Source organism: Pezoporus occidentalis, unplaced genomic scaffold (assembly GCF_034315485.1).
Source record: "Pezoporus occidentalis ecotype Australia unplaced genomic scaffold, CSIRO_AGI_Poc_V1 ctg58, whole genome shotgun sequence".
Classification (NCBI taxonomy): domain Eukaryota; kingdom Metazoa; phylum Chordata; class Aves; order Psittaciformes; family Psittacidae; genus Pezoporus; species Pezoporus occidentalis.
The window spans coordinates 2,258,413-2,275,760 of NW_026915921.1; the positions used below are offsets into that span (position 1 = coordinate 2,258,413).

At 41.2% G+C, this 17,348-nt stretch overlaps 2 protein-coding genes across 3 annotated transcripts in view; both read left to right on the forward strand.

Annotated features, from left to right (window-relative positions):
* HGFAC (HGF activator) overlaps positions 1-11,629 on the forward strand; it is a 45,576-nt gene extending 33,947 nt beyond the window's left edge. The window contains exons 9-14 of the mRNA XM_062638739.1: positions 289-374; positions 1,299-1,539; positions 4,165-4,304; positions 6,438-6,578; positions 7,650-7,798; positions 10,235-11,629. Of these exons, the coding sequence (XP_062494723.1) occupies positions 289-374; positions 1,299-1,539; positions 4,165-4,304; positions 6,438-6,578; positions 7,650-7,798; positions 10,235-10,405 (928 nt within the window). The 3' untranslated portion in view covers positions 10,406-11,629. The remainder of the gene's footprint in view (positions 1-288; positions 375-1,298; positions 1,540-4,164; positions 4,305-6,437; positions 6,579-7,649; positions 7,799-10,234) is intronic.
* Positions 11,630-13,763: 2,134 nt separating this feature from the next.
* The window catches only part of DOK7 (docking protein 7), a 64,766-nt gene continuing 61,181 nt past the window's right edge, over positions 13,764-17,348 (forward strand). The window contains exons 1-3 of one of the 2 annotated variants that reach the window (XM_062638740.1): positions 13,764-14,021; positions 14,171-14,216; positions 16,423-16,668. In XM_062638740.1, the coding sequence (XP_062494724.1) occupies positions 13,968-14,021; positions 14,171-14,216; positions 16,423-16,668 (346 nt within the window). In that variant the 5' untranslated portion in view covers positions 13,764-13,967. The remainder of the gene's footprint in view (positions 14,022-14,170; positions 14,217-16,422; positions 16,669-17,348) is intronic. The other variant, XM_062638741.1, reaches the window with a different exon arrangement.

Below are 17,348 nucleotides of genomic sequence, written 5' to 3' on the forward strand. Positions count from 1 at the left end.
TCATGCATCCAAATACTTGTAGGCAAATTTTACAGGTGTTTAGTCATGTGTCTGTACTTCAGGTCCTAGAGAACTGTAGACTGGCTTGCCTGTAAGCATGATGAACTCTATTGAAAGGCTGCATTTAGGGGTTAGCAGGTGCTTCAGCACTTCATCAGGTGGCTCAAAACCTGAGAGTCCTGTCAGTCCTCTGCATGGTGCAAGAGGAAAAAAGCAGAAAGCCTGTGGGAAGCTTGGAACAATGCTGTGTTTAATGCTTGTAATTCACTTTCTCCCTGATTTAATTAGAAATCCAGATGATGATGAGAAGCCATGGTGCTACATCATGAAGGACAACAGTTTGTCTTGGGAGTATTGTGATATTCCATCTTGTGGTATGTAAAACTCTCTTAAAACCCGTGCTATGAATGCATGAAGAAAGGTTAATTGATACTAGAACAAGCTTCCACTGTATAATTTTGAATGTTCTACTGTTTCCAGGAGTGTTGAATATTTTATTGCTTGCATTAAGTCAAATGGCAACAACTGGTTTCTTTTGCATTTTTTTGAGCTGTGATATTTGTCCTGAAATAATAGTGGTGTCACACTATTGCTTTCCGTCACAATCATCCCAATATCACCAACTTTTCTGCTAGAACTTGCAAGACCACAGAAATGATTGATGCTTTGGTACAAATTGTCATCACTCAGGGAATTACAGGCCCAGAGAAGTGAATGGGCCTCTGTAAGTGAATTGAAGGACTGGAGCCTGAAGCTGTAATGAAATATAGTGTTTAATTCCAAAACCTGAGGATTCTGCTCTTCCCTAAATTATTATTTAGCTGTTGTTAACGTTGTAGCTGACCTTCAGAACATAGTGGTAATCTGAAATAGAAGTTTATAAAGTACATCTTTTTATTTTCCTTCTTTGGTTCTAATGTATTCAGTAGACAATACTAACACAAGCATCCTAGCCTTTGCTATTGCAATGGCAAAGCTCAGTGCAGAATCGACAAATGAAGATGTGATGTACCATGCATTCTGTTGTGCCTCCTCAGGTGGTGAAGGTTGTATATCCACTGGTAAATGAAACAGTGTCTGGGAACCTTCACAACATTTGATTTACTCTAGTACATGCATAGGCAGTGTTTGGAATAGACATAGCTTTCAGTCTTGCAAGTCGCATGAATGAGATCCAGTTGTACGTGAATGTTTAATGCTAATTTAAAAAACCTCTCATTTTAAAATGCTTATAAAATTTCTAGTCCTTAGAAATCACAAGGATTTATAGTCTGATGCCATATCCCTTTATATCTCAGCAAGCAGGGAAAGGAAGCCACTAGTTCCAGACAATGTAGATAGTTTTGCAGTTACCAGAAGACCATGTGGGAGAAGACACAAAAAAAGAAGTTTTGTGAGACCTAGGATTGTTGGGGGATCTTCATCCCTGCCTGGATCTCATCCTTGGGCAGCAGCTATATATATTGGAGAGAGTTTCTGCGGTGGAAGCCTTATTCAGACTTGCTGGGTTGTGTCAGCAGCACATTGCTTTGCTAACAGGTAAACTCACTCATTAGCATGACAGTAAGTCCTCTCCTCCTCAGAGTCTGCTTGTGACTCACAACAAACCCAAACAGAAACAAGATAGAAGATGAGATTATAAAAGACCAATGTTTCAAAAAGAGTTTCTTTTTCAATTTGGTTGCCATTTATGAGCTAACAAATAGCTTGGAGTCCTATTATCTCATAAGCCCATATCTCGCTCCTTAAGGAGTCTTAAAGTAACTAAATGACCTGACTGATGGAACAAGGTAATGCAGAGCAGGACATAGATTGGGAGCTTGCAAGTGCAGGAGTCTGCAGGGGGATATATCTAATTCTCTTCTCAGTTACTGTTTTGGGGTGTTTATACCTGCTTTGAGATATAACAGAGATGACTGCTCACTGCTGTGGCTGTGATGGCCAAGGACTGATTTATTAGAGACAATCAATTACTGCTGGTTGACACAAATAGAGTGGGCTGAGCTTTACAAAAATCCAAAGAGAAGAACTGAACTGTTAAATCTTTGAGGCTGATTTCCTTGAGAGGTTTTTCGTGGGGCTTTTTCATCTTTTTTTTTTTTTTTTTTTTTTTTGTCTCATGTGAGACACTGGAGAGAGTATTGACCACAGGATGCTCTTACTTTATTCTAATATTGCACTTTATACAATTGCTGAATAGTTTTCCTGATTTCTGTATAATCACATAGATGGGAAAAAACATTGCATCATTTCATACACGTTGTTCCTTTGCATAGTAAAGCAGCCAAGAGAAACAGAAAATCTTGTGCCAGAATGCATACACTGATAGCTTGTAGAGCTAATAATACCATTGTGAATGCTGTACTGAAGCATTTGGATCTCGAGCCACAACGCATTTGTTTTTCAAATGTTGTGAAATAGCTACTAACTTTGGCAGCTATTCAGGACATTTCCACCCACTTCCAGCTGGTGGTTTGGTACATACAGATTTTCCATAATTGCTGCATTGTAATTTGCACTCTTTCTTACATTTAGTACCTCTGTTAGCCACAGTTCCAACTGGTTTCCGCTAGGCGACAATAGATACCTGTGCAGATAACTTCTTTTTTGTTTTGTTTTGTTTCCTTTTCTGTACCCCTCCTGTTTTCTTTTTTTTTTTTTTTCCTGAATGAACCATTTTTAAGTCATAATAGAACCATTCAGTGCCTTTAAAATCTCTTCTCTTTTAAATACTGTTCCGGGAAGCACTTCTACTCCTTTTTATAGGCCCTAAAATCTGATTTCTGAGGGGGTTGGTTTGTCACTGTAAGAATACTGAGAAAATCCTGGCCTTTCATATAGATTGAAGAAAGTTTTGTTGTCCTCTTCTTTTCCAGTTGTAAAAAAATAAACTTTGCATTTTCCTTTTTTTAAAGAATTATAGTGACTGTCGCAGGGTAGCTGGGGGCTGAATGTGCTACAATTTAGACAGAATCTCTTTCCTCTAAGTACGTTATTGTTGACCATTGCTTCGTGCTCAGCACTGGAGGAAAGTCCACAGTTCTTTGGTACTTTTGTATCTGATGGACACTGCTGATGCACAGGAATACGAGGGCAGCTGCAGTGATGTTAACCACTCTGCATTTGTGTATGACACATGACAGCAGGTATTTTCTACTCCTGCACTGGAGAGCAAAACGTATGAGTGCTCCAGTGCTCAAGACACTTGCTAACTAAATTCATTTCAGACTTATGTACATGCAAATTAAATTAATTCTAAAACAAGAGTGAAACTTTAATTCTGTTGCTTTCAAAGCTAGAGAATTTACTGCTTTTCCTGAACAGCACTGTTTTCATCCTGATTATTCCCAAATGTCCCTTTCTTTCCAACTGTTGTACTGGTTCTTACCAGTTTTCTGTCCTATGACACTGGATATGAAAGGACTGTGATCTTTTTAAGGTAAACAATCAATGGCTAAAAGATGGTGTGAATTGCAAAAACTGCATTCACCTCCAAGTGTGGTTTTCCCCCTCAGATCAGTGTACTGTTGGAACCTTCATCCACCAAGATGATTCTTCTTCTAGACAGGAGATTTAACACCGATCAATCTAATCTCAGAGCAGAAGTGGTGATAGCTGTTAGGTGGAAGCTGCCCAGATGTTCCTGAGCTGTCAATTTGTGAGCGCTTTTAAAATCTTGGCACATGCCTATGGTGTTTTTAAGGTCTTGGTTTCCCAGAGAAATGAGGTATCCATCCTGCCTCATCTTTCGGTCCCCATTCCTTCCCCAGTAATTTTTGTACACATTGGCAATATCTGGCCAAAGTTGTCTCAGTTAGGTTTCTAGAACAAGAAGGGTTTATAGCCCTCAACAGTGCTTGTTAGCCAGACAGCAGCTGGGCAGCAGAACCTCTGATTGCCTTTTCCTTCTGTCAAGGAGCAACAGCCTTTAATTAGGTTAATCTGGACCCACAGAGCCTGGGACTCACTGTAACATTAATCATCTTTTTCCTAGCCCCAACAGGTAGGAAGCCTGGGAAACAAGCCAAGGCATTATGAGAGGGCAAATAATGGATGTGATGGGGGGGCTGAGGTTATAATAGTTCAAGGGATATGCAGCCATTGGAAAATACCTTTCCTTTGTCTTGCTAATCACAGAACTGCTTGTTCTCTTTTCTATTACAGTCCACTAAAATCCACTATTACAGTAGTTCTGGGTCAGCATATATTTAATAAAACAACCGATGTAACACAAACATTTGAAATAGAGAAATACATCTTGCATCCTCAGTATTCTGTGTTCAACCCTACTGAACATGATATTGGTGAGTATTTTTGTTTCAAAATTTTATTTTCTATTTACTCAGCTTGTTTTAAGTTTAGTTGATTTGTCAAAAAACTGCCTTCATAGTGGAAAAATCGTAGAATTGTAGAATAGTTTGGGTTGGAAGGGACCTTAAAGATCATTTAGTTCCAATCCCCACCCCCAGCTATGGGCAAGGACAAATCATAGCTATTAGGAAAGGCTTTCAAGAGCAGGGGATTCTTAGTTCTACCAGAGTTATAACAGCATCTGAAAGCAAGACAAATTCAGATGAGAAATAAATTGCAATTTTTAACTAATTATGATAATTAGGTTTTGGAGCAATTTACCTAGATGCATGGCAGATTCATCATCACTTCAAGTCTTTGTGCGATTAGGCATTTTTTCAGCTGAACCAGAAACTGTGGGCTTGATGCAGGAATTACTTGGTAAAATTCTATTGTCTGTATTGTATAGAGGATCTGACTAGATGAATATAATAACCCCATCTGCTCTGAAAATCTGTGTTACTAAGAGTCACTTTTTACACTGAGAGAGATTTAAAAATCAGCTGTCTTATCAGTCAAAAGTTAAATGCCCTTCTGATTGACCTTATAATATTAGTCAGAATGACAATAGATCAGCAACTTGCTTCTTATCTTCTGATCTGCTCTTGTGGAAGGTGGTACATCACCCCAGGGTGTCAAGCTGCATGAGCACTTTGTCTATGAGACTACGGCATTGGGGATGTTCTAGGTGAGGCATGTGCTGGCTTTTTTTGCTCCTGGGTGGTGAATATTTTTTACTCTGTAGCAAAAAGCATTCAGATTCTGTGTTGGTGGGAGCTCTGTCACAATGTACCACGAGACGAACTGGATGCGGGTATTACTCTGCTCTGAGATATCCTGGTGCAAACCATTGTTGGCACTTGGAGATCTCCTAACTTTTGAAATTACACTCAAATTTGGCATGCCTCACTAATGCGCAGTATCTAGATCTAGGGTCAGCTGAACATGGAGTGCCTAAGATGAGCCTAATTGCAAAAACAAGCAGGTAGAAATTGGGGGAGTGTGAGGGGAAGCTGTGGGGGCATGTTTTGCCCTGTCAATGGTTTCTACTGATACAGCAGAAGAGTTATTTCCTGCTGAAAATGCTTTTCGAAAGGAAACAACTACCACATGAGTGTTTGCTGGGAATTTCAGGGGATTCGGGAGCAGGCAGAGTTGGTGGGGAAGAGGAGGTAGGTGAGGAAGGGAAAGCTGCTGAGTATTTGAGCATGGTTTGTGTGGGCTTCTCAGCTTGCGAGATGCTCTTTACATGTTCCACAATGGCCAAAAATTGTAGTCAGTAGAGAAATAAGACTAATAGGCATACCCATCTCATAGCTCTGTCCTCTTTGCCTAGTGTGCCTAAACCCAACATGCTGCTCTTGTTACTCCAAACACAATGACCCCTCTGTCGCTCTACAGCCAAATGCAGGGGATTTGCTGCAGAGAAACCAACATTTCTCCTATTTTTGACATCTTTCAGTACCAAGCTCATGATGCTGCACAGCTCTGCATTTACAGTTTTCAGCCCCATGGAGTGATAGTAAAAGTTGTGCAGGTTGTGTAACATTTTGTAGCTTTCAGAAGCTTGGTTTTGAAATATCCTGATTTTTCTATTCTTTAATTTTCAAGATGTTGAATTTTGCTGAACTCCTTGATAACAGAGCATTAAATACACCAGCACTTGCAGTAATTATTTTTCAAATCAAATCGGAATTAGGCAGGTGGCCAGACTTTTAGAAGCAGTGAGCACTTGCACATCCCACTTATTTCAGCTGAAAGTTGTGGATATGTCACGGTTATTTAACTTTAAGGTGGGAGGAGACATATGTATTTTCTATCTTCTCTACAAAGGCAGTGAAGCAAAATCTGCTCAGTGAGCACAGCATAAAGTAAATATTCCCACAAGGGGAGTAGCTGAATCTTTCAGCCTTCAATTTGTGGTGAAATGAGGTGCTGTTGAGATGAGCCTGTCTGTCTTTGATTGAAATATCTTAATTAAGAAAGGCTTAGGGGATAATTAAAGTTGTATCTGAGACCCATTGCTACCAATCCCATTAAAGAAAGGGAACAATCACTTTGTTCCTCCTATATTTTCTGTTCTGCAGCTTTGATTAAGCTTAAGAAGAATGGCCAACGTTGTGCCGTCAAGTCCCAGTTCGTTCAGCCCATCTGCTTGCCGGAAAGTAGCACTGTTTTCCCTGATCAGTTCAAATGTCAGATTTCTGGATGGGGACACAGGCATGAGAGTGAGTAAAACAAGAGTTGGTGTCTGTGTAAAAAAATTATGATACCTAAAAAATAATGCTGAAGTATGTGTTGTGTAACTGATAGTTTTGTGAAATATTTTCCAAGAGACTTCTGGTGGGAATCTTCCTACATGCCTTTAGATGTTTACAACATATGCATTTGAAATAGTCACCCTGAACTTCCTTTGTAGTTCTTGGAATTTGGAGTGTGGTTCCTTTGACCAAATGTTTGTGTTTATTTTAGGATGAGCTGAGCTATGAGCTAGCTAGATCTTCATGGACTGGGAGGGGAGCAAGTGGCTTAGTTATAGGTCCAAAGACTTGACATGTTAGTTGAATGAACCCTACCTCTGGTTTCTCAAGGTAGATGCCAAAACCTGCAAAACAAACACAATCAGCATACTAGGTCTATAATGGAGGAGATCTTTACCTTCACCGGTAATTAACTTTGGAAACATCTACAGGAGAGGGCCAGATAGACTTTGGACTAGGAAGTGCTTACATTCAGCTTGAGAAAGGTGGAAAAATACATCCTATTCATCCAGATGAGGAATTTCAGGATTATGAACCTCCTGCTTGGCTGTGCTGCTTTGATGTGCAGATGGCAGAAACTGATGTAGACAGATGAGAAAGATGGAGGAGTTGGCTGCCTAATTTTGGTTAGAGATTTAGTATGAGCAAATGTTGTCTTGATCTAAATGTGTACTTAAAGGCAAAAAGATGTAATGGAACTTTTAATAAATTGATGATTTAATATCACATCTGGAAAGAGGAGAAGACAGGAGTTCTGAGAGACTGTTCATGAGTCTCTAGAAAATGAGAGAATATGAAGTGGATTAATGACTTAACATGGAATACTGTTATTTTAAAGAGCATGGAGTCTGACTGAAGGAGCAGAAAGTGATCTGATCATTGGAAAAATAATTATTTTTAAAAAAGATCCACCACACAATACAACTGGGATGTGCTAAGTGTGTTTATATGTTCTATTGTGCAGTATGCTTCCATGTCATGCTCTTCACATTCAATAAAAAATGACTTTCTTTTCCTCTCTGGGTTATTTTTTTCAAGATGTATCTGGTTATTCAGATATCCTGCAAGAAACACTGATTCCAATCATTCCTGAGGAAAAGTGCAGAAGTCCTGAAATTTATGGAGCAGAAATCACTGAAAATATGTTCTGTGCTGGCTACTTTGATAGCAAATCTGATGCTTGTCAGGTAACGCTGTGAGTTTTCTCTGCAGATAATAGAAATGTATATTATTGCCAGAAATATTGCAGTGGTACAGTGCTCACTTTTGACATTAAAGTGTTCCCAAAGAAAAGAAAGGTTCCTAAAGAAAAGACAACTTATGTGACTGCACCACCTTGCTTCTGCCTTTGGTTTGTAATCTGTTAAGTGTCAATTCAGTTCTACAGAAGGGCAAGACCTCCAGGGTGTTATATTCCTCCTACCTTCATAAAAGGTCATGGCTACACACTGGAGTGTGTAGTGAGTTGCTTTAACCCCTGGCTGAGCTTGCAGTGGGATGGCAATGGTTTGCTGGGCAGCTGGCAGGGAAGTTGTGGCAGGCCAAGCAGCATGAACTTGTGTGGAGCCAAATCCCTGAGCTGCTTCTGCCTCTTACCTGAATAAAAATAAGGATACCTGGGTAGGAGCTGGAGAGCAGTGGTGGGGTTTGGAGGAGGAAGGAGCTGAGGTCAGTATTTAATGAGGTGGGATTTAATGGTGTAGAGTATCAGTCAGTTGGAAATGGTGTTTCATGACTTCAGTCCTTCATGAAATGACCTCATGCTTTTACTGCTTTGCATGCCTTTTTTAGTTATGTCACACCTTGGTTCTGAATAAGAGTGCAGAATTGTTGTGGTGATAGATGAAATTATTTTTAAATGAAGGATCAGATTAGTCCTTACATAAACCTTAAGGTTTTACCTAGAGTTCATTTTGAAGGTTATTCTCTACTAAAATAAATGTGGGAACAGGCAGCACATAGCTAATAGATGGCAGTGAGATTATGTAAAGTGAAGAATATAATGTATGCTGTGTGCTGGAACCCCTATAGAGGTCATAAAAGTGTCCAAAGAAAGGTGTCAAGAGTGAAATAGCAGCAGCCAGCAGTGGCTCAAGGCTTCTGAACCAGAGCTGGGAGTTGATTCTAGTTATTGGCTGCAAGTGTTCATACTCACCAGAGAACTAGAGGCTACCTTCCTTGGCCAGTCTTCCTTGCCTTATCCAGGAAGCACAAATAAAAGATACAGCACAGTACCCGATTCTCACTCCCTGCCCTGGAAAAACAGAGTTGATCAGAAATGAGAGGCAGAAAGAAGAAAGAAGAGGGAAGGAGAGAGGAGCTGCACAAGACGAGTAGTCTGGAGAGAGTTGTGAAGTCTGAGAAACAGTGATGAAGAGTCAGTGATGTTGCTGAAGAACAGTGCTCATGACATGAAATCATTATAAGTGAATCAGTAATTCATTTTTCTTGGTGACAAGTCTTTTGGCAGACTTTTAGTGTGGTCTAAGGACAAACAGCATAAACCTCTAATGTCACAACAAATGTAGCTGACCTCTGAGTTTTCTTAATATATGCCTGGTAAATTAAATTATAAACCATCTGTTGTGCATTAAAATACTTCAAGACCAAGAAGAACAAGCAGATAATGTGTTCTGCTTGGTTATTTTTAAAGATTTTATCAGAAACTTTTTTGTTTAATCAGTGTACCAGATACCAAAATTGCCATCAATAAGATGATCTGTGGAGAAATAAGCAAGTTCCGAGAAGTAAATTGATCTCAGATGCACGATTTCATTTGTTGTCCCTCATTTACCACAGAAATGTCCTAGTATAAAGGCAACATAATTTCCTTACCTACTTTGCTCCTAAGGTGTTTCCTTTTAAATAGGATAAAAATGTATGTCTCCTTAGTCTCAGACAAGTAGAGTGCTGGTTCCTTTCATCAATAGTGTTTACTAAGTCACATTTTTCCTCTCATTTCCAAGACTTTCATTTCTGTAGAAGTCAACCTCGGAGCAGTGTGTCATCAAACATTGGTTTGGTCTTATTTTCAGTTTACGGTTTTAACGGCTAGGTAAATGCTCAGTAGCATCAAATTCAACAGATGCAAGAAACCCCATATACCACATAAACTTATAGCATCTCACAGTCACGTGGAGAAGTGTGTATGTATGTGACACCTTTCTTTGAATGATGAAATCATGAAAACTTCCATGATCTCTGAGAGATGCAATAAACTGCACTGAGAAACTTGCCAGATATTCCTTGCCTTACATAATATGCAGGGCCCATATTACAACATAGCCTAAGCCTCAAAGACTTCTTTACTCCCATGGAAAGTGATCTTAATCAATCATAGTATTCAGTAGGTGTCTGAATATAAAAATGTTTCAGGTTTTTAAACAAAATCTGATATTTTGATTCTTTCTTTCTATGCAGAATTAAGCCCCCCACCATTATATTAGAGGTTTGTCTAAAAAAAATCCGTTTTATAATGAAACTTCAGTAGACCACTACTTCCATATCTTCTTTTTAGTTAACATCTCACATTCAAACATTCTTAATTTAGGACTTTCCCAAACTGATCTTTTTCTTACTGCTTTTTATCAAATTAGATAATTTTTTATTCACTTTTAACACAGGGAGATTCTGGTGGACCTCTGGCCTGTGAGGAAAATGAAATCTCTTACCTTTATGGGATTATCAGCTGGGGAGATGGCTGTGGCAGAGTCAACAAGCCTGGAGTATATACACGAGTGACGAACTATGTAAAGTGGATTAATGAGAAAATAGCCCCTAGAAAAGCTAGTTGAACACTTGAATATGTTAACCTTTGAAGCAGGGTTCAGGGGTCTTTTGGTTTCATTAAAGTGGCATAAATATTGTACTACAAGTTACAGTATGGTAACTGTCATGGTAATTCTTAGCAATTCCAAACCGGTGCTAGAAATGAAATTCCCTCCCCTCAGAAGTGATCTCTTGAATTTCAGGTTGAGAGACACCAGTAGATCAAGATGAAGGCGCTCCTCAGCTAGCTGCAACAAACCAGTTCTGGGGAAAAAGCAGGGGGTTTAGGTTTTGATTCAACCAAACATGTAAGCATATTTTTATGTTCCATGAGCATAAAATCAGGACCATGCTTCAGAGCTCTGTTGAATCTGGTGTGCAGTCTTCCAGCAAGGTTAATACAATGCTTTCTGAGAACACAAAGCTTGCTGAATAATGCTGGGAGTCAGAGCACCTGATTTCAGGACAATAGTCAGAACCTTCTGCAGGCTGTGAGCTGCTCCTCACCCTGAGGACAGCAATGGAAACACTTCACCTTAATGATAAATGCCTAAATGTTTCTTCAATTTGACAGTGTTTTGAAGATGTCTTAGGTTTTGTATTAACAGGTTGTTCAACTGTTTAGGTAATTCAGAAAGGAGGTTTCTCTTAAAAGATTTTTAAACTGGATGGCTGGGGGAGCAGCTCAGCATTTTCCTTGAGGATTTGGTGATCTCATAAACCTCAGGCTTCGCTGTCATGGTCTATGGAATTGTTATGGGAACAATCAAAGAAACTATTACAATATATAGCTACTGAGAGGCTGCGGATTCAGCTTTGTTACCAAAATGGGCAGAAAATGATTCAATTAAAAAAAATATCATTTTATAAAGAATGGAAAACTACAACTTTTATTTTTTATTATTATTATTAATACAGGGAACCTTTAGCCAGGTCAGATGTGTATATTTGGAAGTGTCAATGTGAATTGTATTTCTTCTGAAAATGAATGTTTTTAATTCTCCTGTTGTTTCAAGCAAAGCTGTGTTTTAAGATAGATAATTTTGGTGCCTAGTTACTCAGAGATATGTTTTATTTTGTAGTATTGGCAGCATCTTCATGGGCTCCTTAGCTGTGGTAAATGATTTCTGCAGTTAAAAGAAACTTTGTAAGGAAAGATATCCAAAACCTGAATTTGTTTAAGTGCAAATGTATAACAAAGTTATCTAGATAAATGATGTAAACTGTTTAATAAAAGGTTTTACCCTCTGTTTCTTGGACTTAATCTGTTATGGATAAAGTTACAATTAGATCTTTGAATCCCTCTGTAGGTTGTTCAACAGGTTTCAAGCTGGTAGAAAAATGACACTTTTCTGTGCTGGAAGGCATTGGAAAAGTTCTGCGTAAAGGATCTATTTCATCTGGTGGTGCTCCCAGTTTTATGCAAGCGCTGCACAAGTTTCCAGCACTTAGTGTAAGTGCTTGGATGTGATTTTCAGCTGTGAATACCGCGAATGCTCAGATCAAAGTCTTCAGTTCATTTTTCTGACGCACTAAACACTAGCTTGAGAAAATGAGATCCACCTCTGGGGTCTTGATTCCAAAACAAGCTGAAGACTTGTTGTCTGGCTTTGCCTTCCTGCCCCTTTGCAGTATGAGCCTGGCTTGCTTAACTCCATAAAATGAATGTGACTGTGCAACAAGACTAACAGTACCTGCTGCTGAAAGACAAGTATTAAATCACCATGAAGGAGCTATTTACTCTTCTTTGGAAAGGATTCATTTGGAACAGGTTTCCACAGAAAGCTTATGCCATTCTGGACATCCATATCTGTTCTGTGACTTCAGCTTCACTTTGAAATTAATATCCATCCCCTGTACATGCTTTTAATCTGGCGTGTTATATGTATTCTCTCAGCCTTCCTTTGCTGTAAAGAAGGCAGCTGTTTGACAGGAAAGGTGTTAGACTGCTGTTTCTGATAACGTTGCATAGAGCTTTTTAGCTGTCCCATTTTCAAAACCTATGCTGCTCATATCAGTATACAGCAACATCAGTACAATAAATAACACTTATTTTTTAAAACATATTGAATGTTCATAAGATGAGACAGTCTATTTTCTGCCCTCAAAGGTCTAAATGATAAATCTTCAGTCAACATTGTCATACTTTGAATGCATTAAAATTATTTTGTTTGTAAAATTTATTTAATTGATTTGGTGGAACTAAAGTTCATTATTTAACCATCTGCTGTGCAGCTACTAACACTGTATTAAGTACATAAAGCCAGCCTAGGGGTGGCAAGTAAACATCTAGGTTAAGCAAGAGGTCCTTGCCTGACCTCTCACACCCCTGACATTGACCACATTCCCATGGGGCACTTCAGCACCTTCTGCCTCCTGGCTTTCTGTGGAGCATTACCCCATAGAAAGTTAACCTCTGTATTTTTCTCTTCCCTTTGAGTGTTTATGGCTTTGGTTAAAATGAAAAGCCAATCTAAACTTCCTAGTGAAATTTTATCTGGTATTTTTCCTAACACTTACACTGAAATTGAATTTGAATGCAAAGCCAGTTGAACAAACACCTCCCTAATTCATTATGAAACACACTTAAAAATGGTTTTATTAAATTATATGTTATTCCCTGCAAACTGACCGACTCAAAGGGAAGAAATAAATGCAAACATCTAAAAACCCCTTCTATTATGCTATTGAAAGAAAAATGTGCTGTATAAAAAAAAAAGCTAAAGAAATAATTACCATCAAATAAGATGCAGTAGGAGTATTTTTAGAATAATGGACTCTAATTAGTCCATTGCTGGTTGAAATAAATCCGAGGACATCATTAACACATCTTATTCTGTTAATTGTAGCTGCTCTGGGTTTGGTGTAAGTGGGTTGTTATCTTGTGACAGTTGCGTTACAAAGAAAAGGGGGGAAAAAAGGGAGTATTTTTATCCGGGGTAGTTGGCTGCATGTCTTCTGGGAGGCGAGGGGAGCAGTAATTACGGGTTTGGAAAGAGGAATTTGGGCATTGTAAGAGGGGTGGGGGAAAAGGGGTGTTTCTGCCCGCCGGCGCCAGGCCCCGCTCCGCGGAGGCAGAGGGCGCACAGATCCGGTCCGGGCTTTCCCACCGCCCCCAGCCTCCGGGCTGCTCAGCGGTCAGAGGCAAAGCCCGGAGCGGGGTTAGGGCGGAGGAGTGGGGTCGGCGCCTGCCCAGGGTCGCACCCGAGGATGTCGGCGGGGCGGCCGTCGAGGGGCTGTGGAGCTCTGGGTGCGCCCCTTGTACTTCCCTCTGCCGACACCCTGCAGGAAAAATAGTCACAATTAATTAACCCCCAATATCGCGGTACAAAACATGAATAAAGAAAGAGGGAAAAGCTTCCCGGGACCCCCTCTCCCTTCAGCCAGAAGCTTCCCCGTCCCCTGCCCGCCCCACTGCCCGGTGGGGCCGGGGGCGCCGAGGAGGGCAGGGCCGCGCTGGCCGCTCGCCCGCGTAGCTCCCTGTGCCTGTGCGGGGACCTAATAAAGCTATTTTGAAAGTGACCCCTGGTCCAGAGCGCGGGGAGGGTGCAGCGAGCCGGGTGCAGCTGTCCGGAATCATGACTGAAGATGACGGATTCCGTGCTGGTGGAGGGTCACGTCAAGTTGAGAGATGGAAAAAAGGTCCCTGCTCGCAGCGCCCCTTGGGCCCGGCCCCGCGGCGGGTTGGGGCCGGGGGTCCCCCACCGACAGCCCCCTCCCCAGGAAGGGAAAGAGCCCGCTCTTCCCTCCTCCGGCCCTGGCTAACCCTCTCCTTTTGCCTCTCGTTACAGTGGAAGAGTAGGTGGCTGGTGCTGCGCAAGCCCTCCCCGGTGGCAGGTAAGAGGGGGCCTGTCCCGGGGGAGGGAAGGCAGGTGCCGGGGTGTCCCTCCCTCCTCCGCCCGCGGCTGGGGGTTCCCGAGGGCAGGGAATTCACAGGGCTCCCTTCGAGGTTCGCAGCCGCCGGAGATCACCCTCGACGGCTCTCCCCTCAAGCCGTCGTTGCTCTTTCCTCTTGTTTTTTGTCTTATTTAATCGGGGAGCGGGCAGTAAATTATCTGGCAACGAAACAGGCGGACAGAAATAGGAGTCGGCTACCGCCGGAGCCCCCCGGAGTCACCGCGGCCAGTGCCCGGTGTAACGTTGTCCCTCGGGCTGCCAGTGGTGCCCGGGTGTCGGGTTGGAGAAGTTTAATACCAGGCGCTGACTAAAACCAGCGGGAAAGGTGACTTCTCAAGGCGCAGTTCTTTGGTTTTGGATCCCGTTTATTCTTCAGGGTGATTGGTGGCTGTAAAAAAAGCTGGCATTGTAAGCTCCGTAGGTATTTTTGATCAGTGTTTTGACATAAAATATCACTTCGATTTAAAAATAAAATGACATTTTGAATTAAAAAAAAAAAAAAAATCACTTCCCTGCTTCTGAAGAGGAAATTGAAAATGTTATTCAAAGCCAGCATTTTACTGCTGGAGATGCAAAAGTAGGTTTCAGGTTTCCCTAACTGTTCCTAACAGAGAACACATTTGGGCCTGAAAGTATATATTTTCCACATAGAAAATGTGAATCTGCACTGCTGCAGAATGGATTAAGGTGTCTTTTCTAGGTTGTTGCTGGTAGGCTAAAGATTTTTTAGTAATTGAAAGTCTTCAGACCTAACTCGCTGTACTTGGGTCGTTACAGTTGTGTGTTAGTGTCTTAAATGCCTGTGTTTTAACTGGCTTTGTTAAACTTCCCCGCATCTGTAGATCCTAGAGCTAGTATCTAGACATGTGAACACGGGCCTGGATTTCTAAGTGAGACAAGTTTGAAGGGGGAAAATGAGGGAATTTGCTTTGAAAACTTACTGGCTGATCCTGTGGCTTATTCCTCAGGAACAGTATTTTATTCTAGCTAAATGAGCCAGGTTTACCAGAAAAAGCCTCCAGTGATTTACTTCTCTTGCTCTGTAAACCATAGCTGTTCTTTCTTCAGACACACAACTGTATTGCAGAATGCTTGAATCTCATTGTCGCAGCTGTTTTTGCTAACAGGTGGATGAAAACAGTTGTTAGGCAATGCAGAGCTCTGCTTTTGCTAGCAGAGGGTTCAGTCTTTTGGTCATTTTTCACCTCTTTGGAGATACGCGCATCCTTTGCTGGGCTGAGGGTGCAGGGCACCTTGCCAGGGCTTGGAGCACCACACCCTAGCATTCATCAGATGGTGCACAGGAGGCTTTTTCCTTATGGTATGTAGGGGAGCTTAAGCTGTGGATGGAGCAGCTTCCATACCGACCGTTAATTGCACAACCAAGTGCTATGTGATAGGAAGGGGGAAGAGGAGAGAGAGCCCTTGTTAGAAGTGCAAAAGGGGAGGCCTCTCCGCTTTTTCTTGTCTTTTGGGGCTGCTTCTGAAATGTGCGTTTCCCATGGCACCCGAATTGCTGCATAGTTACAGTGTAATAAATACCTCTAGGAAGGGGTTAAACGCAAATGGTGACACGGGAAAATATTTTCATTTCAAAAAGGTGTGGGCATAATGGTTATTTAGCAATGGCTACTGTGTAGCATTTAAGTAGGAAACTTGAGCTGACACCAACAATCTGGCAACGCAGTCTGCTCACCATTTAGCAGTTGAGTAATCTGTGAACTACTGTAAGAATTTCATTTGTGGTTCAGCATGTTCTGATGGAAATACGGGTGACACTAGCCTCTTGGTCTTTAGTGGTGGTAACGTGAACAGCTATCGTAGTGTAACTTCTGATGCTCTGAATTGAATGAGTCCCACACTCCAGAGACTGTCTGAGAAACCACTGGATTGTTGGAAAGTAAACCGGAAGATTTTTTACTTGCCTCCTTATTTCTGAGCCTGCAGATTGCCCTTGAAACATGCCTTGAATGTTTGCTCCCTAAAAGCAGGGGCTACAAACTACTTAGGGATGGGGTGGGAAAAGGAAATTGAGTTCTTGCATTGACTTATTAGACTGACCCTGACTTTGTGAACCACCTTTGTATTGAAGAGCAGCACTGAGAAATGTGTTATGTTCTATATTCTGCCTCATCATCTCTGACAGTTTTGCTTCTTTTAGACTGTTTGCTCATGCTTGTGTACAAGGATAAATCTGAACGAGCAAAAGGGCATAAGGAGAGGAGCAGCATGACCTTAGAAGACATCTGTGGCTTGGATCCTGGGCTACCCTATGAGGGCTTGAATCACACGCTTGCAATCATCTGTCTCTCTCAAGTTGTGATGCTGGGATTTGAGAACAAGGAAACAATGTATGCGTGGGATGTACGAATCCGCTACAGTTTGGGGGAAGGTAACCTTTGTCTTATCATGCTTTGTTTTTAACTTCTGGGGGAAAAAAGGCAAACAGAAACATAGCTAAAATGCAAACAGTGAAGTATAGTTAAGGAAAAGACTGTCACTCATTTGAGAGTGAAGAGACTGGTCTTCACTTTGCATCTTAAAGCAGGTCTCTCTTATGGTAGGTTTTGGTCATGGTACTGCCCAGTACTGACAGCTAACGGTGGGAGCATTTGGGTTTTGATTTTGGCACTGAAAGTGTGTAGCTTTGAAGCAAAGTGACCAGATTTCTATTTCTGGTCCTGCAATTTACTTAGGGATTTTGACGACAGGTTTCAGAGGGAGCCTGAATTAAGAGGAGGAGAGTCCTGAGTTGCACTTGACTAGTTTAATCCTAGTTTTCTGAGCTGCCTACCAGGTGTTGTATTTATAATGCTTATTACTGCTGGTGTCCCCTTTCAGAAAGAGGCATCTTGCAATAAGGACTGTCATCAGACACAGTCTTTCCAGCTACCTTCAATCTTATGCATCCTTTTATTTTATTTTCTTGGTTAGCAGCTCTAAAATGGTGAACAAAGACTGATAATATTGGTAATCCGCAGTATCTGTCTTATGTTTGTTTAGTCATAACTAGGGAAGGAGGGTAGGTGTAGGGAAGACGCACATTAGCCATCTTAATCATTTGTTACATAT